The sequence below is a fragment of the Pseudophryne corroboree genome, chromosome 9 (assembly GCF_028390025.1).
Source record: "Pseudophryne corroboree isolate aPseCor3 chromosome 9, aPseCor3.hap2, whole genome shotgun sequence".
Lineage (NCBI taxonomy): Eukaryota > Metazoa > Chordata > Amphibia > Anura > Myobatrachidae > Pseudophryne > Pseudophryne corroboree.
In genome coordinates, this window is record NC_086452.1 from 319,715,816 (window position 1) to 319,741,113 (window position 25,298).

The 25,298-nt window shown below is 47.1% G+C and overlaps 1 protein-coding gene across 1 annotated transcript in view; it reads right to left on the minus strand.

Annotated features, from left to right (window-relative positions):
* Positions 1-7,455: 7,455 nt before the first annotated feature.
* TOMM22 (translocase of outer mitochondrial membrane 22) overlaps positions 7,456-25,298 on the minus strand; it is a 57,549-nt gene continuing 39,706 nt past the window's right edge. The window contains exon 4 of the mRNA XM_063940474.1: positions 7,456-8,387. Within this exon, the coding sequence (XP_063796544.1) occupies positions 8,325-8,387 (63 nt within the window). The 3' untranslated portion in view covers positions 7,456-8,324. The remainder of the gene's footprint in view (positions 8,388-25,298) is intronic.

Below are 25,298 nucleotides of genomic sequence, written 5' to 3' on the forward strand. Positions count from 1 at the left end.
GAGCCTGGAACTGATAGTGACAGTCCAACTGTGCGAATCGGAGATAAGCCTGATTTGGCGGCCAAATCGGAATGTGGAGGCATGCATCCTTGATATCCAGGGATACCAGGAATTCCCCCTCTTCCAGACTTGATATCACCGCCCTTAGAGACTCCATTTTGAACTTTAACTCCTTCAGAAAGGGATTTAGCAATTTTAGGTTCAGAATGGGCCTGACCAAACCATCCGGTTTCGGTACCACGAAAAGGTTTGAATAGTAACCTTTGTTTTGCAGATCAGGGACCGGTACAATAACCTGTGCCTCCACCAACTTCTGGATGGCTGCCTGCAGGACAGCCCTGTCTGCCAGCAAAGCTGGCAAACCTGATTTGAAGAATCGGTGAGGAGGGAAATCTTGAAATTCCAGCCTGTACCCCTGGGACACGATATCTTGCACCCAGGGATCCACGCCGGACGACACCCAGACGTGACAGAAAAGCCTGAGTCTCGCTCCCACCTCCGGGGCGTGCAGTCCACAGTCATGCGGAGGACTTCGGTGTACCTGAAGCAGGTTTCTGCTCCTGGGAACCCGCCACAGCCGGTTTCTTGTATTTGGGCCGGCTTCCCCGAAAGGGCTGGGATGCAGTTGAAGAAAAGGGTTTCTTCGTAGCAGGTGCAGCTGAGGGAAGAAAAGGTGACTTACTCGCTGTAGCCATGGAGATCCATGCATCCAACGCTTTCCCAAAGAGAGCCTGACCTGTGCAGGGTAGGGTCTTCACACTTCTCCTGGATTCCACGTCGGCAGACCACTGTCGCAACCACAGTCCTCGACGAGCTGAGACAGACATGGAAGAAATTCCTGCAGCCATGGAAACCAGGTCTTTCATGGATTCTACCAGAAATCCTGCCGAATCCTGAATGTTACGTAAAAACAATTCAACATCACATTTCTCCATAGTATCCAAGTCTTCAAGTAACGTGCCTGACCACTTTACTATAGCTTTGGCAATCCAAGCACTGGCAATAGTGGGACGTAATATAGCCCCTGAAGCCGTGTACATGGATTTGAGCGTATTATCAATTTTATGATCAGTCGGCTCTTTCAAGGCGGTAGACCCTGGAACAGGTAAAACCACCTTTTTTGAGAGTCTGTATACAGATGCGTCAACAATGGGCGGATTTTCCCATTTTTTCTATCCTCCACAGGGAAAGGATACTCCACCAGGACCCCTTTTAGGGATCTGGAATTTTTTCTCAGGGTTTTCCCATGCTTTTTCAAAAATAGCATTTAAATTCTTTTGACGCAGGGAAGGTTAGCAAGGCTTTCTTATTTTCAGTAAAGTAAGCCTCCTCAACCTGCACAGGTGTTGTATCAGTAATATTCAACACATCTCTAATGGCCTCTATCATCAACTGCACCCCTTTTGCAAGAGATGCTGCCCCCCCTCAACACATCCCCATCACAGTCCTCAGTGTCAGAATCGGTATCCGTGTCTGCATAATCTGTGCAAGAGCACGTTTTTAGGAATATACAGCAGGGGACCCTGAGGTAACAGAACTGGGCCAGACTGCCATAGAGTTCTGTAAAGCCCGAGTTGCAGACTCATTCTGTGCAACCCTAGTAAAAATCTGAGAAATCAGATTTGATAGAGGATAACCACTCACATTACTGGCAGCTATAGGTGTGCAGTCTAAGGCCCCTCCCTAGCAAACTAAAAGTGTTTTGTATAGACACACCTGAAGAAGTGAGACATCTTCATTCTTAGACTTGCACCCACCCGCACCTGACCCTCATTTATTTTAACTAGGGTACCCAGCATGACTGCACTTGTGAATATGGCACAATTCTAGGTAAGTCCAATTATTCAGAACAATAGGTCAGAAATGGGGTGGCTCCTGGGGTACGGGGCCTCCTGGACTGCCGTGGCTGGGCGACAACAGGGCATCGCAGCATTACATTTAATTTGGCACTTTCACCGTTTGTTTATTATACATGTTACACATTTTTTTCACTTATATTAATTCACCCCATAACACCCTTTTTTTCTCACCTATCCCTTAATCCTTCTCACTACACATAATTATTCTCTGCGATGCCCTGGGGTTGCTTGGCTGTGTTTTTTTGGGGGGTCCCGTGCCCTAGGTTTGAACCCCTATAGTGTTAGGTACTGCTGCAGAGTGGAGTCCCTTGCCGCAGGGCTGCAGCTTCATGCATTGATCAATACATAACTAAACTCCACTATTTATTATATGCTAAGCTATGATATCAGTAATGTTAGAGACAGTGCACCTACAACACTCCCCCCTAAAACAGTGCAATCCTGATTACATGAAATTGGATCATCCTGAGAGGACATATCCTCTGCAGCATATGACACAGAGTCCCTGGACATAGCTTAATGGAGACCACACACACACACACAGGGGAGGGCAGACAGTTTCACCACCAAGAATGGCAAGAGAGACACAGAGATCGGAGCCAACCCACACACAGCGCTTTTTAGGTAAAGGGAGACCCCCAACCAGCGCTGACTGTGCACCTTAATAGGTTACACAGCCTGTATACAGCCTCCCCCCCCCCCCCTTCCCTTCTACAACCCCCTGGTACCGTGAGAGATAGCTGGAGTTGTTCTGGAGGGACTTGCTCTTCACTGACAGTGTTGTGCAGGCAGGAAAATGGCGCTGAACACTGCTGGGTCCGCTCAGAGGAGAAGCTCCGCCCCCAAAATGGTGCTGTCTTCCTGGCCTGAGGAATTATGCTGGCAGAGATCCCGGGACCCCGACAGGCTGTGTGACCAGTGTAGGGTGTAGGCGCTGGCTCAGGGCACCCCTCAGTGCCGTTGAGCCCCGGAGCGCAGTTAGTACTGCGCTCCATACCCTGTTGCCGCCATCTTCACACCAGCCCCCCGCTTGCTAGGGGGGTCGGTGGCTCACTTGCCACCAATCTTCTGGCTCTGTAAGGGGGTGGCGGCATGCTGCTGGGGTGAGCGATCCCCTCAGGAGCTCAGTGTCCAGTCAGCGGAGATAGTGGCTCAGACCCCACAGGGCGGACACTACTCCCCCCCCCCCCTTAGTCCCACGAAGCAGGAAGGCTGTTGCCAGCAGCCTCCCTGTAAAATAACTTTTAAAAAAAACAACAACTTTTTCTAAAGAAGCTCTATAGAGCTCCCCTAGCTGTGACCGGCTCCTCCGAGCACATTTTCTAAACTGAGTCTGGTAGGAGGGCCATAGAGGAAGGAGCCAGCCCACACTTTCAAACTCTTAAAGTGCCAATGGTTCCTGGTGGACCAGTCTATACCACATGGTACTAATGTGGACCCCAGCATCCTCTAGGACGTAAGAGCAATACATTTTTCCTATCAGAATTTAAACGATCTCAGGAAAAGTTGAGTAAGGCCTACCAAAATTTCAAACAACCCTCCCCCTTTTTAAAAAGCTGGTTAAATCTCCATTCAATGCTGTACTTGCTGCTATGGGGGATAGACATACGTTTCATAAGAATCATCTCAATTCAATGCTGTACTTGCTGCTTTGGGGGAGACACATACGTTTCATAAGAATCACCGATTCTATTGTTTGATAATAAAACGGTCCGTCTCCTCTCCAATCTTCTGAAGGGGTTTGCTCCAGATTCTGATCCACGCATTGAGATACACAGATGGCTCTCTTGCAATGAAGTCTAGTGATCTGGCTCACATCCTTTAGGAGTTTACTCTGACATTTACCAACCCCTAATTAATGACCTGCATAAGGCTTCTTCCTGGGCGTCCCTCCCTCCCTCTCCATGCGGCCCTTCCTGACCTGATGGACAATGTCTGCACAAAACTTGAAGAGGAAAAAGCTAAAGCGCATCTTAAAACATTGAAGGCCCGAGTCCCGATGGCTTCTCAGAATACTATAATATATTTTGTCGGCTAAATTGATTGACTTCCTAACTGTGGTATTTCATACTATTTTAACGTCTCATACTGTCCCACGTTACTTCACTGATGCCGATTCGTCTTATCCCTAAACCAGGGAAGGTTCCTCATCTTCCTTGGTCCTACCGCCCTATGGGCCTAATTCAGACCTGATCGCTAGGCTGTGTTTTCGTACAGCCTGCGATCAGGTCTTAACTGCACATGAACCGCGCATGCAGGCACATCGGTCCGTAGAGACGAGATCGTGGGCAGAGACGAGATGGTGCGAGAAAAGCGATCGCACGGGCGATCGCAAAGTGACTGACAGGAAGAAGCCATTTGTGGGTGGCAACTGACCGTTTTTAAGGAGTGTCCAGAAAAACGCAGGAGTGACCAGGCGTTTGAAGGGAGGGTTTCGGACGTCAGCTTCAGCCCCGATCATTGCACTGGAAGAGTAAGTCCTGGTCTGTGCAGAGACTGCACAAAATTCTGCTTGTGCAGCTCTCCCGCACATGCGATGCACCCCTGCACAGCGATTTCCCCCTCCCCCTGTAGGTGGCGACTACATGATCTCAGCGATGCACCCTAGCGATCAGGTCTGAATTAAGCCCTATATCCCTTCTCAATGTGGACTGCAAACTGTTCACAAAAATGATTGCAGACAGAGTAAAGGTCTTGCTTCCCTCTATCATCCACCCAGACCAAACAGGCTTTATCATGGGTCGTCTCTCCACGGGGAATATCCGCAGGGTTATAGCTGTGGCTAGTTGGCTACGCTCCATTGGGAGTCCTGACCCGCAATACATGCTCTCCCTAGACGCTGAAAAAGTGTTTGACTTTATTAGCTGGGATCACCTTTATACTACATTGCGGAAGTATGGATTTCCACTGGAGCTGGCTAGAATACTGCAGACTCTGTATACCTCTTCTGCCTCCCGCATAATGGGGGTCATTCCGAGTTGTTCGCTCGTTATTTTTTTCTCGCAACGGAGCGATTAGTCGCTAATGCGCATGCGCAATGTCTGCAGTGCGACTGCGCCAAGTAAATTTGCTAAGCAGTTAGGAATTTTACTCACGGCATTACGAGGTTTTTTCTTCGTTCTGGTGATCGTAATGTGATTGACAGGAAGTGGGTGTTTCTGGGCGGAAACTGGCCGTTTTATGGGTGTGTGCGAAAAAACGCTACCGTTTCTGGGAAAAACGCGGGAAGTGGCTGGAGAAACGGAGAGTGTCTGGGCGAACGCTGGGTGTGTTTGTGACGTCAAACCAGGAACGAAACTGACTGAACTGATCGCAGATGCCGAGTAAGTCTGGAGCTACTCAGAAACTGCTAAGAAGTGTCTATTCGCAATTCTGCTAATCTTTCGTTCGCAATTTTGATAAGCTAAGATTCACTCCCAGTAGGCGGCGGCTTAGCGTGTGCAAAGCTGCTAAAAGCAGCTTGCGAGCGAACAACTCGGAATGACCCCCAATATGTAATGGTTATCTCTTCGACCCCGTTCTCCTACAGAGGATAACTAGACAAGGTTGCACATCATCGCCTTTATTGTTCACCATAGATTGAACCTCTAGCTATTGCATTACATCACCTTACTGCATATTCGGGGATTAGGGTACGAGATACTGAGTTGAAAGTCAGTCTCTTCGCAGATGATATGCTGCTTTTTGTTTCTGATCCTGAGGTCTCCATTCCTGTCATAATGCAGGAAATTAGCAACTTTGGTTCTTCTGCAGGATACAGAGTGCATGCATTTAAGTCTGAGCTCTTCCCACTTACTCCAGCTACATTTTTACCTTCTTCCTCCCCTGATTTCTCTCAATTCCAATTGAATACTACTAAATTTAAATATCTGGGAGTATACGTCCCAGTAAATATATCAGATTTATATACTGTTAATTATGCCCCGGTCCTGTCCAATATCTCCAAGCTTCTCACAACTTGGTCCTCGCTACCCCTCTACCTATTGGGTTGAGTTGCAGTTTTAAAAAGTATTATCTTCCCCAAGATCTCCTACCTCCTCCAGATGTTTCCTCTGAAACCCTCCAAGTCTAATCCGACACTCTGATAGTCTTTTTACTAAATTCTTGTGGAATAACAAAAAAATCTAGGATCTCCCTTGCCAAGCTTAAACTACCTTGCAAAGAGGGTGGATTAGCTGTCCCTAACCTTTTGGCTTTCTTTAGAGCAGTGTCCTTCCGATACATCTCCGATTGGTTAATAAATGCTTCCTCCTATGTCACCTATGCCTTAGAACAAGCTTTGGTGCATCCATATGATCTTAGAGCATTACTTCATATTCAAAAATAATTTCTCCCTTCCTTCCCTCCGTTTTAATGTTCTCTTCTGAGACTCTTATATATCATGGTGGGCTGTATGCAAAGCTGTTGGTAGAAACCCTGAGAATAGCTCCGTTCATCGGGGGGGGGGGGGGGGGGGGGGGAGGGGGGAGGGAAGAGAGATCATGCTGTCATTTTAAAATTTAACGGATAGACATAGTGTGCCCCCATTTGATTTCTATATGTATCTTCAAATGTGTCATGTGCAGTCCCTTCCCCTCTCCCCCAAGCATGAGCAGAGCAGTGGCCCCTTATTGTCTCTCTTACTGAGGCTGAGAATGTTTGCCTACAAGACTCAATGGTTGTATTGGGACCTGTTTCCAAGTAAACCTGGGAGCCCTTACATTGAGTCTCTAAGTCCCACACAACATCATCATGTTTTACTGCTGTTTGATTCTCTTAGCTGGGAATCCTATAAGAGAATTTGCCTCCCTAGTTAGGTCTTGAATAACTATTCAACGTCTTCTGATTGCTTGTACCAAGCACCTTTAGCCAACACGCCTCTTTTGCTAATATTACACTTACGTAAAGGCAATGCTGCTCGCTAAGTACTACTTCCCTTTCCACATTCCTCCCGTTTCTCATATGTACTTGTTTATGTTTTTTTGTGTGTTATATTTGATTGCCTGTATACCATGTTGTAGTTGCCTCATGACACGGAAGTTCCTTCTACCCCTCGTTCTACTGGTTTGTGTACCAAGATATCCATGCTGCCAGTACGCTGCTGGTGAATGCTAGACAAGTGTTACCTTCTCTTCTGTAATGGTTGTTTTATTATATTGTCCAGACCCACATGGATTTCCTAAATGGTTCTTTTGTATCTCCCTCTTTCTTGTTACTCTGAAAAATGCTTAATAAAAATATATAAAGAAAAAAAGAAAAAAAAACCACCAACAAGGATTCCCACGTCTTCCCAAAGCTAAGTTTCTGTAAAGTACTCCCAAATTTATCTAGGTAGTTCTCCTGCCTATAAGAATTTGATTTAAATTTATATTTACTGTTTTATTTATGCAGACATCTACAGTGAGGGAGGGAGAGCTCGATTAGCCTTGATGTCAAGATGAGTGCAATTCAGTGTTGGCCCTTAAGTAATCACCATGCTGTCCTGTGCATCGTTGTACTGTATCTGTCTCAGAATAGCTAAGTATAGCCAGACCGCCATGGCTTTGCTGCTAATGCAGTAACATCCTCTCTCAGACATATGCCAACTTTTATAATAAATACAATAGAGAAAAGTGAATTTGATATTCTAAGATTTAATATTTTGAAAATAAAATAGAAAACACAAGAGCTTGAAAGAGTTCAGCAAAATCAACCATTCAAGCATTAAAAGCCCTTCAGCCTGAAGGTGTCTACAGCTAAACAATTAACATTGTTACCCATGAGTGCGCCTCTCCTTTTTGTCTCCTTGCACTCGCCTAAAAAACAGTATACTGGGCTTATGAATGAAATGGAACAAGAAATAATTAACCAGATTATTCATATGAATCATATAGGGAAAGAATTTTCTTTGCAATAGTGGTACAAAAAAAATATTGTAAGAATTATAGACAGAAGTAGTCATTCATGCAAGGATTTCTTCTGAACAGGCATGCAGCTTCCATTTGTCAGTCAGCATAGTACACTATTTCCTTGCAGATAGGAAGAACATTTCCAGTAACACAGAAAAAGATTAAGCTGGAAGTGTAAAGACCTAAGAAACAGATCGATTAGGTCTAAAATCAGTCAATACCTTGTGAGGCAAAAACTAAAATATTTATTTAAACCTTAAAGCAATGAAAGGCACCTGCTATAATATACACACACAGACATACAATCTTGAATGAACAGGTGTATTAATGTCTGTCCCAAATGTGGCAATGGAATGACTGTTGGAGTGCGCAAGAACTTTTCCCGGGAACAGAGTGCTCTAAACAAACCAACAGGACCAAGTACTGCTCATGTTCCCATTCCTTCAGATGGCAGCATTCCACGCTGGCACTGGAGAGGGGTTACGCAGAGCACAGAGAGGCGGGTTGGCTGAGGGGAGACCAATCTTCCGATTTCCTGTTCTCCCAGTCATCAAAAAGAAGGAAACCAAAAAAAAAAAAAATTTCATGACTGTAGAAACTATACTTTCCCGGGAAGTGGAGCGAGAGATCCAGACATTCCTGTAGATGGTCCTAGGAGTATCTGTGGTGGAAGGAAAAGGACATGTAAAAAAAACACAACAACTCGCAATGGACCACAGCATTTCTGTAATCTGTTTAGCAATATCCTACATACATTATAAATAATGCTGCCACATCTTTGCATGGGTAAGGACTTGTGTATAGTTTCCTAGCTATCTGCTCCAGCCAAAGTACAGTATGCTAGATTTTGTGTATGGAGCATACAACTATATAAGTTTGTACTCCTGCCTGCAGCAAATCCTCAGCTGCTTTCTCTTCAGCAGCTCCTCAGCGGCTTTCCCTTCAGCATACATGTCATGAGAAAGAGATACTGGATTTACTATACAGTCTTACCATACTCTCTCTTTAAACCGGGACACTATACACAAGTTCTGTGACTGATTAAAAGCAGGTGAAATGCAGGCTTGAAGTCAGCCAGCCACAGAACCTGTGTAATTCATTAATGTCCCGATTTAAAGGGATAGTATGGTAAGCCTAACAATACAGAGTCACATGCCCAGCAACCCCAGTATCTCTCAGCCATTACAAGTGGTCTGCAAATACTGTGGATGCAAAGCTGCAATCGTCAGCAGTCTAGAGAGTGAAAGGATCTTCTTGTTTACTATATATTCCACATTCACTTAAAACATATATACATAGGAGAGGTGTGCAGCGCATAGGTAGACACAATCTGATTGGTTGTAAACTGTAATCTCTGACTAAAGATCTTGAGAAATGTCAAGGCACAGAACCGTATGAAAGCAGCACTGCTTAGTTAGCTTGTTCACTTACTTCACAAACTCGCTATGGAGCTCAACAGAGGCCACTGAAGAGCCACGATCTTCTACAACTACAAGAGTGGTATGCGACAGCAGAAGAGTTTTGAAAGACGGCAAGCTAATTTTTGGGGTGGAAACACCATCCTGAACCACTGTGTTTGAGTTGTTCACAGAATTTTGGTGTGGGAGACTGTCCCTGGAAGACAAGGAGCACCGTGGCCAACATGTGTTCACCATTACCGAGAACAATGTTGCTGCCTTGCAGGCCATGGTTGAGATGGATGGCAGGGAGACTGTGGCCCAGTTAGAGAAGGAGATGGCCATCTCATTGGGATCCATATGCTTTATCCTCCACAAAAAGCTTTGCCTGAGCAAGGTTTCTGTACGCTGGGTGCCCCATCAGCTGACTCGAGAGCAGGAAGAGGCTTGAGTGACTTGGTGCCGCAACAGGCTGGCCAGGTTTGATGGCAGTCACTCAAACTGTCTGGGAGATAATCCGTGGCGATGAACCCTGGATCTACAGCTCTGACCCAGAGACCAAACAGTCGGTCCAGTGGACCTCAATTGGAGGTGCGCCACCACAGAGGTTTTTGACATGAGCGAAGCAAAGCCAAGCAGATGGTGGCTATTTCTGTGGCCAAGACTGGTCATGTAACTACCGTACCACTCGTGCAGCAGTGCACCATCACTGGGGACTGGTACTTCAACCACTGCCTGGCGCACGTGCTGGAAGCCATTTTCAGGCACTGTGCAAGAACTTGCGCCCTTCTCCATTACGACAATGCACCTGCCCACAAATCCAGAAAAGTGGTGGATTTTCTGTCCCATGAACGCATACAGGAGCTTGGTCATCCGCTGTACAGGCCAGACCTGGCCACCTGCGACTTTGTGTTCCTACAAATCAAGCGCAAGATGTGTGGGACTCGTGATGAGTCACAAGAAGCTGCAGTGGAGACCTTCATCCTGCATGTAGAAGACATGCACGCTTTAGACTGCTCCAGCTGCTTCATCAAGTGGTTTGAGTTCATGCAACTATGCATAGATTCCTCTAGCTAATACTTTACAAAAATGTAATGTTCACTTTGTTTGTAATCAAAGTTTATGAATTTGGGAATTTTCACTACTGAGGAACACAAATAAAACAAAAACTCCTGCCCCTATTTCCTACATAATTAAAAAATAAATGTCAAAGAGAAAGCATTAATCCCCTTGCCAAGATACATCTAAAGAAATTTTGGAGTATTCAGTACTTCAGTCACCATTTACTGTACTTCACCTTTGTGCAATGAAAACTTTTCAAATAATTTAGGAATAAATACACTTGTGTGTGACGAGAGCCTGCCATTGACTAGCATATTCCCAAACTAGATCATCATGTAGACCAAACAACATTTAAGCCCCCCCCAAAAAAAACAATATTGAAAAGCACCACTTAGGTGAATGCTATAAGATTATATCTAAGGAGGAATTCAATTGTTTTTTTGGGTGCCTTGCGCCCGACTGAGCAAATCGATTGTTGCTCTGATCCGGCGAGCATAAAGCAGACTCCATTATTTCTGCTCATCTATTCCTGAGGAGGTGAGCAGAAATGTGTGAAAAGCAAAGAATTGGTTTAGAAAATGTTGTCCTCCAGAACAAAGCATTCACGCGAGGACGACACTTGTTTAGAAAAGCCACCAAGAGAACTCTACCAAAACAGAAACATGAACAAACCAGGTACAAATCTATGCTCTATGGGAGTGTAGCAAAAAGAAAATGAATTGACAAAATGTACTAGAAAGCATAACAGGGAAATTGAGGGGTGTAGTATGGGTGGCCTGGATTCTGGGGGCCAGCATACCGACGCTTGGGAACCCGTCCGCCGGCATACCGACAGCTGGGTGAGTGCTAATGAGCCCCTTGCGGGCTCGCTGCGCGCGCCACGCTATTTATTCTCCCTCTGGGGGGGGGGGGCGTGAACCCCCAAGAGGGAGAGTATGTGTCAGCATGCCGGCGCCGGTATGCTGGTGGCCGGGATTCCGGCCATCGGCAGACTGAAGACCACCCAAATTGAGGAATGTTGTATGGTTTCTGAGTAAGATATTTTGGACCTTAACTTTAAGTTTTCTGTTTGGCTCCAACTTAGCACTGTACACCAATACAATAACATTATCCTACTGGAAAGCATGGTGGTGGTACCATAATGCTATGAGGATTTTTCTGTATTTAGACACTTAAAAATATAACCAGCGGAATACAACGGGTTGAGCAAGATAAAGCCTCGTCTTGAGGGAAACAAGCTACAGTCTGCACAAACCTAGCACTTGGGAGAGCTATCTTGCAGCCCAAAGTACAGAACTAAAGGCACATTTCAATACAAGAAATATGGAGAGTTATGGTAGACTTACCATGGTTAACTCTCTTTCTGCGAAGTACACTGGGTTCCACAGGGAAAACATTGGGGTGTAGAGCTGGATCTTGATCCAGAGGCACCATCAGGCAAAGCTTTGACTGTCCCAGGATGCATTGGGGCCTCCTCTATAACCCCGCCTCCAGGCACTGAGAGCTCAGTTTCGTTAACCAATCCAATGCAGGAGCAGGTAAGAGAAGGCTGTTGTTAGTCACATAGAACCACAATCTCACAACAGGAGAGGGTACCAGCAGCTAATGCCATACAACCCAAAGAAGCTAGGTGCGTCAGGGTGGGCGCCCTGTGGACCCCAGTGTACCTCGCAGAAAGAGAGTTAATTATGGTAAGTTTACCATAACGCTCCTTTTCTGCAGCGGGGTACACGGTGTTCCACAGGGAAAACATCAGGGATGTCCTAAAGCAGTTCCTCAAGGGAGGGGACGCACCCTAGCAGGTAAGAAAACCCGGCGTCAAAAGGAAGCATCCTGGGAGGCGGAAGTATCAAAGGCATAGAACCTAATGAACGTGTTCACTGAGGACCACGTAGCTGCCTTGCACAATTGTTCTGGGGACGCGCCACAACGGGACGTCCAAGAAGGTCCAACAGACCGAGTGGAATGGGCTTTCACTGCACCAGGAGCTGGGAGGCCAGCCTGCGCATAGGCTTGTGCAATCACCATTGTAATCCATCTGGCCAAGGTTTGCTTATTCGCAGACCAGCCACGTTTGTGAAAACCAAACAGTACAAAAAGGGCATCTGACCTCCTGAAAGAGGCAGTCCTCTCCACATAGATACGGAGAGCCCTAACTACATCCAAAGAACGTTCTTTGGGAGACAAATCCGAAGAGACAAAGGCCGGAACCACAATCTCTTGGTTAAGGTGAAAAGATGACACCACCTTAGGCAGGGCGAGTTCGTAGAACTGCCCGATCATGGTGGAATATAAGAAAGGGTGGATGACAGGACAAAGCGCCTAAGTCAGACACCCGTCTTGCAGAGGCAATGGCCAGCAAGACCAGGACCTTGGCTGTGAGCCATTTAAGAACCACCGATTCAAGAGGTTCAAATGGAGACTCTTGCAGAGCATTTAGCACAACAGAAAAATCCCATGGAGCCACAGGAGGGACATAGGGAGGCTGAATCCGAATAACGCCCTGAATGAACGTCTGAACATCAGGTATAGAGGCAATTTTTCTCTGAAACCAAACCGACAAGGCAGATATATAAACCTTTGAGGGAGGCCAGACGGAGACCTAAGTCCAGGCCTCTTTGCAGAAAAGCCAGTATTCTGGAAGTTCTGAATCTATGGACATCGTAATTCTTCTCAGCACACCAGGTGAAGTAAGAATTCCAAACCCGACTTCGGGTTCCGGCAGCGCATGGAGTAGCAGCGCTCCATCTCAGCTCCGGTGCCCGCTGCCTTAATACCCGGCGTTTCACCTATCCAGGCTCCCCCACCGTCACCTCTTACCTCCACAAGCCTCCTAGGGATCCCCCTCCCTGTCTATGGAGCGGTACCTAGCCGGCAGCATGCCCGGGAAGCCTCCTAAAGCCACAACAGAAAGTGACCGCAGTGCCACATCTAAGATGAACGCCGCAGCAGCACCAGGTCCTGGGCTCTCAGACCCCGCAGCTCCTGTGGAACTACAGGTACCAAAACGACTCCACAAAGGTTCTGCACCTGCTGCAGCACCTATTAATACACCTGACAGTGCATTGTCTTATGCCGATATTGTGCGGGCTGTTAAAGAAACAGTGCAACCTTTATTGCAAGAGTAGGCTCAATCGCAAGCGGCTGCATTACAGCAAGCAGTTTTAGATATTAAAAGCCAATATAAACAGCTCACAAAGAGGTTAGCTCATGTTGAGCAAACAGTGGGCTCTAATTTCCAAGAGGTCGCTGATTTAAAGGAAACCACTGCTGCCCTTCAAAAATCTGACGCGCAAGTCTGGGCAAAGCTAGACAATTTAGAAAATAGATCGCGCAGATGCAATTTGCGCCTCATTGGCTTGCCCGAAACTATCAGTGGCCCTGAGCTGTATCGTTTTCTACGCCACACGTTGCCTGAATTATTGGATATACAGAAGTATGTGCTGATTTAGTCGTGGAACGAGCTCATAGAACTGGCCCCTCCAGACTCTCTGGCCCGAACTCCAGACCACGTGCGGTCCTATTTAAATGCCTCAATTTTCTCCATAAGGAAGCTTTATGGTCGGCGACTCGTCGCCTTAGGGATCGCTCGTGGGATGGAAATAAACTGCTACTATTTCAAAGACTATTCTCCAGAGTTAACGCAGCTAAGAAAAGCTTTTACGCCTGCCTGTTCTAAATTGGAGACGGCTGGTCACAAATCCGCTTTGCTGTACCCTGCCCGTCTGAGAATCTTTGACGGAAATTCCTTTAAAGACTTCTCCACCCCGGAAGATGCTGAATCATACCTCGCAGAGGGGACCGCTCCGGCAGATGATGACATGAACTAGTATACTCCCTGCCTTCTTTGTTGTACCAAACCTGTTTGAAAGCAAGGCAGTCTGGCTCCATACCTATATACCTGTCCTGACGCTGATTTTACGGAACATGTCTATTCTTCTTGGTGGAGGACTCCCTGTTGATTATGCTTCTGCCTTTACTGTTCGCCTGTTGGACCCCCCTCCCCCCCATTGGTACACTACCTGCATGTGAACCGTACGGTTGGCTCACACTCGTGAACCCCCCCCCCCTATGGGTTTGAGGTCGGATTTTTATTACCTCTTTATTTTTCTAGTTCTTTGGTTGGCTGCGGTGATGCTTATTACACCCCACTATAATGGGCGGTTGTGGCCAGGAGCTTTTACTCCTTGCTACTTCTGCACTCACTAATCACACCGTGAAGTCATTATACAATTTATGTGAGAGACACATGCTATGTGTTTCTATTATTATGTTCTCTATTTTGTTTGTCTTGTGTCTCCCTTTCCCTCCCCTCCTTATGTCTCCTTGTTACTTGATGTTGGGTTGCATTTTCTCTGTTTATACGCCTTTGATATTGATTCTGTTTCCTCTGGGGGGATGATAGCAGGTCTTCTTCCTCTTGGAGGGAACCGCATACCAATAGGATTATGGTTTTATATCTACATTTAAAGTAGCTACGTGGAATTTTGGGGGTATCCAGTCCCCTATCAAACGAAAGAAAGTGCTCTTATATATCTTAATAAACTTTGTTTAGATCTGGTCTTCTTGCAGGAGACTCATCTTCTCTCCCCTGAGGCCCAGAAGTTGGGCACGCATGGATGGCGTGTCATGGCTGATGCCCCTTATACGTCTAAGGCTAGAGGAGTCCTTATTCTGGCTAAACGGTCCTTGGGACTGGAGGTGGTCTCTGACCCAGAGGGAAGATTCCTTATAGTAGAAGTTACCATTTTTGCTTCCCGCTATGTGCTCTGCACAGTCTATGCTCCTAATAAGTACTCTAAAGCTTTTTTTCTGCTCCCTGCTTACTAAGCTGTACCCTTTCTCCACATACCCCTTGATTGTAGGTGGGGATTTCAATATTATTGCTTCAAAATATATGGATATTAATTCCACCTTCTCAACTAGCATCCCCCCTAAGTATGGTATACCATATATGGAGCAGCAGCTTCAGGTATCCGATATATGGAGATTTGTGCATCCGACTGAGAAGGAGTACACCTGCCTCTCTGCTGCCCATCATTCCCTCTCCAGGATTGATTACTTGCTGATCTCTGATTCCCTGGTTGTCCATACCCTAGATTCTAATATTGAACCAATGGCGTTGTCAGATCACTCCATTGTCTGGTTTTCCATATCCACTACATTAGACGTGGGCTCTTTTAAACGCTGGTGCTTCCCCACGGACTTTTCCTCATCTATGGAATTCCGTGGAGAATTTGAATCCTTTAGGGATGACTATTCTACTCTGAATGCCCAAATGGCCCGGGATGATCCTTTGGTTTTCTGGTAGGTCTCTAAAGCGGTCCTCCGGGGGGACACCTCATTGAATATGTTTCCCAAAGGAAAAAAGTTTGCTGCGACCTTTAAGAGAGATCCCAGCAACAGCTGACTGAGGCCTATCAGAGATTCAAACAAAATCCCTCTCCCACTTTGAAGAATCTATATTTAGATGCGAAGGTTGCTTTTGATGCAGTCATGCAGGCTTTAGGGGACAAACACACCTTTCATAAGAATCATAGATTCTATCGCTTTGGCAATAAAACTGGTAAGCTTTTGTCACATTTACTACAGGGGACAACGTCAAATTCTCTTATTCATCCACTCAAACGACTAGATGGATCTTGAGCTTCTAAATCTAAAGACATAGCTCAGGTCCTCTCTGATTTCTACACTGATATTTATCAAACCCCTTCCATTGATGAAAACGCTAAATTGTCTTTTTGGGAGTCCATCTCCCCTCCTCAATTAGAATCGTCCTTCACAGGCCGTCTCTGCCCTCTTATTACTGAATCTGAGGTTGAGAAGGCTATCAAACATCTTAAACCCCTTAAATCCCCATGCCCGGATGTTTTTTTCCGGGGAATATTATAAATTACTCTCCAATAAATCGATTCCTTTCCTAACTTCCTTATTTAATGTTATTCTCTTATCCCATAAAATACCTCCGTATTTCAATGACGCTTTCATACGTCTCCTTCCTAAACCGGGCAAAGATTTACAGCTCCCTGGATCCTATAGGCAGATATCACTTTTGAATGTAGATTACAAGATATTCACAAAGATCCTTGATGATAGACTAAAAACCCTGCTCCCCTCTGTAGTCCACCCTGACCAAACGGGATTTATTTCCGGGAGACATTCCACTACCAATATACATAAGATACTGGCCGCGGCGCACTGGTAGGGCCGCACTGGGGACCCAGACCCGCATTTTCTTTTCTCGCTAGATGCCGAAAAGGCTTTTAACCTGGTGAGTTGGGACCATTTATACACTACTCTGGTGAAGTTTGGGTCCCAGCTGGGCCTGGCCCGTGTGCTGCAGGCTTTATACTCCAATCCTACCTCTCGTATCCTGTGCAATGGTTATCTCTCGGAACCTGTGCCACTGGGATGGGGAACTAGGCAGGGCTACCCGCTGTCACCTTTATTATTTGCGCTCACTATAGAACCCTTGGCTTTGGCGTTGCGAGGCCTCCCCTCTTTTTCAGGTATTACAGTATTAGACCAGGAACTTAAAGTCAGTCTCTTCGCAGATGACATGCTGCTTTTCATTTCCCGTCCTGAGGTCTCAATACCAGCTATTATGGAAAAGATTGGTATATTCAGTCTCTTTGCTGGATACCGAGTAAATTCTATAAAATCTGAAGTACTTCCCCTTACTCCGGCAGCATCTTATCTGTCCTCTTTCCCATATTTTTCCCAATTTGTCTTTAATACATCCAAATTGAAATACCTCAGAGTTTATATCCCGACTAGTTTATCGGATTTGTGCAGGGTGAATTATACACCCATATTGCATGCCATTTCCCTCCAACTTCAATCCTGGTCAGCGCTTCCCCTGTCTCTACTTGGCCGTACGGCGGCCCTAAAGAGCATTATATTCCCAAAAATTTCTTTTCTCTGACGTCCTAGTGGATGCTGGGGACTCCGTAAGGACCATGGGGAATAGACGGCTCCGCAGGAGACTGGGCACATCTAAAGAAAGATTTAGGACTATCTGGTGTGCACTGGCTCCTCCCCCTATGACCCTCCTCCAAGCCTCAGTTAGATTTCTGTGCCCGGCTGAGCTGGATGCACACTAGGGGCTCTCCTGAGCTCCTAGAAGAAAGTATAGTTTAGGTTTTTTATTTTCAGTGAGACCTGCTGGCAACAGGCTCACTGCAACGAGGGACTAAGGGGAGAAGAAGCGAACCTACCTAAGTGGTGGTAGCTTGGGCTTCTTAGGCTACTGGACACCATTAGCTCCAGAGGGATCGAACACAGGACCCGACCTCGTCGTCCGTTCCCGGAGCCGCGCCGCCGTCCCCCTTACAGAGCCAGAAACAAGAAGGTGGTCCGGAAAATCGGCGGCTGAAGACTTCTGTCTTCTCCAAGGTAGCGCACAGCACTGCAGCTGTGCGCCATTGCTCCTCATGCACACCACACACTGCGGTCACTGATGGGTGCAGGGCGCTGGGGGGGGCGCCCTGAGCAGCAATAATAACACCTTGGCTGGCAAAACTAACACCATATATAGCCCCAGAGGCTATATAGGTGTATATTAACCCCTGCCAGAAATGATAAAATAGCGGGAGAAAGCCCGCCGAAAAAGGGGCGGAGCCAACTCCCTCAGCACACTGGCGCCATTATTCCCTCACAGCTTCGCTGGAAGGAAGCTCCCTGGCTCTCCCCTGCAGTCCTGCACTACAGAAAGGGTAAAAAAGAGAGGGGGGGCACAATTTAGGCGCAGTATATATATAATATATAGGCAGCTATAGGGGAAAACACTCTGTATAGTGATATCCCTGTGTTATATAGCGCCCTGGTGTGTGCTGGCATACTCTCCCTCTGTCTCCCCAAAGGGCTTTGTGGGGTCCTGTCCTCTGTGAGAGCATTCCCTGTGTGTCTGCTGTGTGTCGGTACTGCTGTGTCGACATGTATGATGAGGATAATGATGTGGAGGCGGAGCAAATGCCTGTGAATGTGATGTCACCCCCTGCGGGGTCGACACCAGTGTGGATGGACTTATGGAAGGAATTACGTGACAGTGTCAGCTCCTTACATAAAAGGTTTGACGACATAGGACAGCCGGCTACTCAGCTTGTGCCTGTCCAAGCGTCTCAAATGTCATCAGGGGCTATAAAACGCCCGCTACCTCAGATGACAGATACAGATGTCGACACGGATACCGACTCCAGTGTCGACGATGATGAGACGAGTGTACCCTCCAATAGATCCACCCGTTATATGATTGAGGCTATGAAAAATGTATTACACATTTCTGATGATACCCCAGGTACCACAAAAAAGGGTATTATGTTTGGTGAGAAAAAACTACCAGTAGTTTTTCCTGCATCTGACGAATTAAATGAGGTGTGTGAGGAAGCGTGGTCTTCCCCAGATAAGAAATTGATCATTTCTAAACGGTTAATGGCTGCGTACCCTTTCCCGCCAGAGGAAAGGTCACGCTGGGAAACACCCCCTAGGGTAGATAAAGCGCTGACACGCTTATCAAAGAAGGTGGCACTACCGTCTCCGGATACGGCCGCTCTAAAAGAACCTGCTGATAGAAAGCAGGAAAGTACCCTAAAAGCTATATACACACACACGGGCATTATATTGAGACCCGCTATTGCATCAGCTTGGATGTGCAGTGCTGCTGCTGCGTGGTCAGACTCCCTGTCGGAAAACATTGATACCATGGATAGGGACAATATTTTGCTAACGATTGACCATATTAAAGACGCGGTCTTATACATGCGTGATGCACAGAGGGATATTTGCCGGCTGGCATCAAAAATAAGCGCTATGTCCATTGCCGCCAGACGGGGGTTATGGACTAGGCAATGGTCAGGTGATGCCGACTCCAAGCGGCACATGGAAGTTTTACCCTATAAAGGGGTGGAACTTTTTGGGGAAGGTCTTTCAGACCTCGTTTCCACAGCTACTGCTGGGAAATCGACTTTTTTGCCACAGGCTACCCCACAGCAAAAGAAAGCACCGTATTATCAGGTACAGTCCTTTCGGCCCCAGAAAAATAAGCGGGCTAGAGGCTCATCCTTTCTGCCGAGGGGCAGAGGAAGGAGGAAAAAGCTGCAGCGCACAGCTAGTTCCCAGGAGCAGAAGTCCTCCCCTGCGTCCGGTAAGTCCACAGCATGACGCTGGGGCTGCTCAGGCGGAATCAGGAACGGTGGGGGCGCGTCTCAGGTTTTTCAGCACACAGTGGGCTCTCTCACAAGTGGATCCCTGGGTCCTTCAAGTAGTATCTCAGGGGTACAGGCTGGAATTCGAGACGTCTCCCCCCCCGCCGTTTCCTAAAATCTGCCTTGCCGACAACTCCCTCTGCCAGGGAGGCAGTGTTGGTGGCTATTCAAAAACTGTATTCACAGAAAGTGATCGTCAAGGTACCCTTCCTTCAACAAGGAAAGGGTTACTACTCCACAATGTTTGTGGTACCGAAACCGGACGGTTCGGTGAGACCCATCTTAAATTTAAAAGCCTTGAACACTTATATCAAAAGGTTCAAGTTCAAGATGGAATCACTCAGGGCGGTTATTGCGAGCCTGGAGGAGGGGGATTACATGGTATCCCTGGACATCAAGGATGCGTACCTGCATGTCCCCATTTACCCTCCGCACCAGGAGTACCTCAGATTTGTGGTACAGGACTGTCACTATCAGTTCCAGACGCTGCCGTTTGGGTTATCCACGGCACCGAGGGTCTTTACCAAGGTAATGGCCGAAATGATGATACTCCTTCGCAAGAAGGGAGTTTTAATTATCCCGTACTTGGACGATCTCCTGATAAAGGCGAGGTCCAAAGAACAGTTGATAGGGGGGGTGGCACTTTCTCAGGAAGTGCTACAATAGCACGGCTGGATTCTAAACATTCCAAAGTCACAGCTGGTCCCGACGACACGTCTTCTGTTCCTGGGAATGATTCTGGACACAGACCAGAAAAGAGTGTTTCTTCCACTGAAAAAAGCCGAGGAATTGTCATCTCTGGTCAGAGACATCCTAAAACCAGGAAAAGTGTCGGTACATCAATGCACACGAGTCCTGGGAAAAATGGTAGCTTCGTACGAAGCAATTCCATTCGGAAGGTTCCACGCAAGGACGTTCCAGTGGGACCTGTTGGACAAATGGTCCGGGTCCCATCTCCAGATGCAACAGCGGATAACCCTATCGGCCAGAACCAGGGTGTCGCTGCTGTGGTGGCTGCAGAGGGCTCATCTACTAGAGGGCCGCAGATTCGGAATACAGGACTGGGTCCTGGTGACCATGGATGCCAGCCTTCGGGGCTGGGGGGCAGTCACAAAGGGAAGAAATTTCCAGGAACTGTGGTCAAATCAGGAGATTTCTCTTCACATAAATATCCTGGAGCTAAGGGCCATTTACAATGCCCTAAGCCAGGCAAGACCCCTGCTTCAAAACCAGCCGGTACTGATCCAGTCAGACAACATCACGGCGGTCGCCCATGTAAACAGACAGGGCGGCACGAGAAGCAGGATGGCGATGGCAGAAGCCACAAGGATTCTCAGATGGGCAGAGAATCATGTGTTAGCACTGACGGCAGTGTTCATTCCGGGAGTGGACAACTGGGAAGCAGACTTCCTCAGCAGGCACGACCTCCACCCGGGAGAATGGGGACTTCATCCAGAAGTTTTCCAAATGCTGGTCAACCGGTGGGAAAAACCACAGGTAGACATGATGGCGTCCCGCCTCAACAAGAAGTTGAAAAGATATTGCGCCCGGTCAAGAGACCCTCAGGCGATAGCGGTGGACGCTCTAGTGACACCATGGGTGTACCAGTCGGTTTATGTGTTTCCTCCTCTACCTCTCATACCCAAGGTACTGAGAATAATAAGAAGGCGAGGAGTGAAAACCATACTCGTGGTTCCGGATTGGCCAAGAAGAGCTTGGTACCCAGAACTTCAAGAGATGCTTACAGAGGACCCATGGCCTCTGCCGCTCAGACAAGACCTGCTGCAGCAGGGACCCTGTCTGTTCCAAGACTTACCGCGGCTGCGTTTGACGGCATGGCGGTTGAACACCGGATCCTGAAGGAAAAGGGTATTCCGGAGGAAGTCATCCCTACCCAGATCAAAGCCAGGAAGGATGTCACCGCAAAACATTATCACCGCATTTGGCGAAAATATGTTGCTTGGTGTGAGGCCATGAAGGCCCCGACGGAGGAATTTCAACTGGGTCGATTCCTGCACTTCCTGCAAGCAGGGGTGACGTTGGGCCTCAAATTGGGGTCCATAAAGGTCCAGATTTCGGCTCTGTCGATTTTCTTCCAAAAAGAACTGGCTTCACTGCCCGAAGTTCAGACTTTTGTCAAAGGAGTTCTGCATATTCAACCTCCTTTTATGCCCCCAGTGGCACCTTGGGATCTCAATGTAGTTTTGGCATTCCTGAAATCACATTGGTTCGAACCACTTAAGACTGTGGATTTAAAATATCTCACGTGGAAAGTGGTCATGCTGTTGGCCTTGGCGTCGGCCAGGCGGGTTTCAGAATTGGCGGCTTTGTCTTGTAAAAGCCCTTATCTGATTTTCCATATGGATAGGGCAGAATTGAGGACTCGTCCTCAGTTTCTCCTAAAGGTGGTCTCAGCTTTTCACTTGAACCAACCTATTGTGGTGCCTGTGGCTACTAGGGACTTGGAGGATTCCAAGTTGCTGGACGTAGTCAGGGCCCTAAAAATTTATATTTCCAGGACGGCTGGAGTCAGAAAGACTGACTCGCTGTTTATCCTGTATGCACCCACCAAGCTGGGTGCTCCTGCTTCTAAGCAGTCTATTGCGCGCTGGATTTGTAGCACTATTCAGCTGGTGCATTCTGCGGTAGGCTTACCGCAGCCTAAATCTGTAAAAGCCCATTCCACACGGAAGGTGGGCTCATCTTGGGCGGCTGCCCGAGGGGTCTCGGCTTTACAACTTTGCCGAGCAGCTACTTGGTCGGGGGCAAACACGTTTGCAAAATTCTACAAATTTGATACCCTGGCTGAAGAGGACCTGGAATTCTCTCATTCGGTGCTGCAGAGTCATCCGCACTCTCCCGCCCGTTTGGGAGCTTTGGTATAATCCCCATGGTCCTTACGGAGTCCCCAGCATCCACTAGGACGTCAGAGAAAATAAGAATTTACTCACCGGTAATTCTATTTCTCGTAGTCCGTAGTGGATGCTGGGCGCCCATCCCAAGTGCGGATTGTCTGCAATACCTGTACATAGTTATTGTTACAAAAATCGGGTTTTGTTGTGAGCCATCTATTCAGAAGCTCCAGTTGTTATCATACTGTTAACCGGGGTTCCTATCACGTGTTATATGGTGTGATTGGTGTGGCTGGTATGAGTCTTACCCGGGATTCAAAAATCCTTCCTTATTGTGTCAGCTCTTCCGGGCACAGTTCCTAACTGAGGCTTGGAGGAGGGTCATAGGGGGAGGAGCCAGTGCACACCAGATAGTCCTAAATCTTTCTTTAGATGTGCCCAGTCTCCTGCGGAGCCGTCTATTCCCCATGGTCCTTACGGAGTCCCCAGCATCCACTACGGACTACGAGAAAATAAGAATTTACTTACCGATAATTCTATTTCTCGTAGTCCGTAGTGGATGCTGGGGACTCCGTAAGGACCATGGGGAATAGCGGCTCCGCAGGAGACTGGGCACATCTAAAGAAAGCTTTAGGACTATCTGGTGTGCACTGGCTCCTCCCCCTATGACCCTCCTCCAAGCCTCAGTTAGGATACTGTGCCCGGACGAGCGTACACAATAAGGAAGGATCTTGAATCCCGGGTAAGACTCATACCAGCCACACCAATCACACCGTACAACTTGTGATCTGAACCCAGTTAACAGCATGATAACAGAGGAGCCTCTAGAAAAGATGGCTCACTACAGCAATAACCCGATTTTTTTGGTAACAATAACTATGTACCAGTATTGCAGACAATCCGCACTTGGGATGGGCGCCCAGCATCCACTACGGACTACGAGAAATAGAATTATCGGTAAGTAAATTCTTATTTTCTCTAACGTCCTAAGTGGATGCTGGGGACTCCGTAAGGACCATGGGGATTATACCAAAGCTCCCAAACGGGCGGGAGAGTGCGGATGACTCTGCAGCACCAAATGAGAGAACTCCAGGTCCTCCTCAGCCAGGGTATCAATTTTGTAGAATTTTACAAACGTATTTGCTCCTGACCAAGTAGCTGCTCGGCAAAGTTGTAAAGCCGAGACCCCTCGGGCAGCCGCCCAAGATGAGCCCACCTTCCTTGTGGAGTGGGCATTTACAGATTTTTGGCTGTGGCAGGCCTGCCACCGAATGTGCAAGCTGAATTGTACTACAAATCCAACGAGCAATAGTCTGCTTAGAAGCAGGAGCACCCAGCTTGTTGGGTGCATACAGGATAAACAGCGAGTCAGTTTTCCTGACTCCAGCCGTCCTGGAAACATATTTTCAGGGCCCTGACAACGTCTAGCAACTTGGAGTCCTCCAAGTCCCTGAACCACAATAGGTTGGTTCAGGTGAAACGCTGCTCTTGTGAGAGGCGTGCATTATAAAGTGAGGCTTGGCTTATTAAGTGAGTTTGTAACAGCAGCAGGTGAGTTAGAATACAGCAACAGGTGAGTTTTAAAATACACCAAGTAACACACAAATTTGCAATACCATTCACATCTGATACAATGTTTGGCCTTGTGCAGTGCAATGGATGTAAAGCATTTGTTTGGAAAGAGGCAGCGTGGAGACTCAGCTGCTGTCCAATCTGTGAGCAATTTTCTCTGCTGAAGGAGGAGATAGCAAAACTGCATGCTGAGATTTGTAAGATGTCTGTGTCTTTGAAGCCTCCACTGCCTCAGAGAGCCACCAGAAGACATTCTGCCTGGACTACTGTGGGCTCTCAAGGGCAGAGGTTTCCAGAGGGACACAGACACCTCCCGCAAGCGGTGACACTGCAAAACTCGTATGCTACTCTTGCAGGGCTGGAAGATACAACTAATAGAGGCACTACAGAACAGGAGGATATGGGGACATCTACCAACCATAGGAACAGGAAATGGAACAGGAAAATTGAATCTCCAAAAAGGACTGCACTTCTTTTGGGAGATTCCATTATTAGAGGAATACATCTGGGAAATGCAAATGAAGTAGAGAAACAAGTAAGGTGCTTACCTGGAGCCACAGCTCCAAGGGATAAAGAGCGCATGCTAAGAATTGTGAAGGCAGCAAGAAAAGATGGGGAGGTGGATGTCATTGTCCACCTAGGGACAAATGACCTGGCAAATGCAGAACTCATTGCTGTAAAAGATGAATTTAGGAAGTTAGGGACTGCTCTGAAGCAGGTGGCAACCACTGTATCTTTTTCAGAAGTATTGCCAGTACACAGAGGGGAAGACAGAACTCATTGCATCAGAAACTTCAATGTTTGGCTAAGGACATGGTGCAATGAGGAGAGATTTGGATTTATAGGCCATAGTCACACCATCTGGCAAGATAGGAGCTTATACAAAAGTGACGGCCTGCACCCATCTTCAACGGGAACGAAAATACTAACTGAACAGTTTGGATGCTTCATCAAGAGCTATTTAAACTAACAAAGGGGGGCAGTGAACCAAATAGGAATAAAGAAATCTGCTCCCCCAACACAGAGGTATTGTTTCTGCAGGCAAAGGGAATAGGAAGCATATCCACAGCAACAGAAGATAATTCAGATCAAAACCAAATAAAAATAGGCAGAGAGAAGAACATAGCTAGGAACAGAAAAAGCACAAACAAAACTCTAAAAGCTATGTGTGCAAATGCTAGGAGCTTAGGAAATAAAATCCCAGAACTAACTGCAATAATGACAAGGGATGATCTAGACATTGTGGCAATTACAGAGTCATGGTACAATGAAAATCATGACTGGGGCATAGCTATACCGGGATATACTTTGTTTAGGAAGGACAGAATTGGAAAAATCGGGGGAGGGGTAGCAATGTATGTAAAAAATGCCATAAAGACTACATTAATACAAAGTATTGAAGAAAAAACTGAGGCCCTTTGGGTGACCATAGAAACAGGGGAAAAGTTGATTATTCGTATTGGCGTGATATACAGGCCACCAGGTC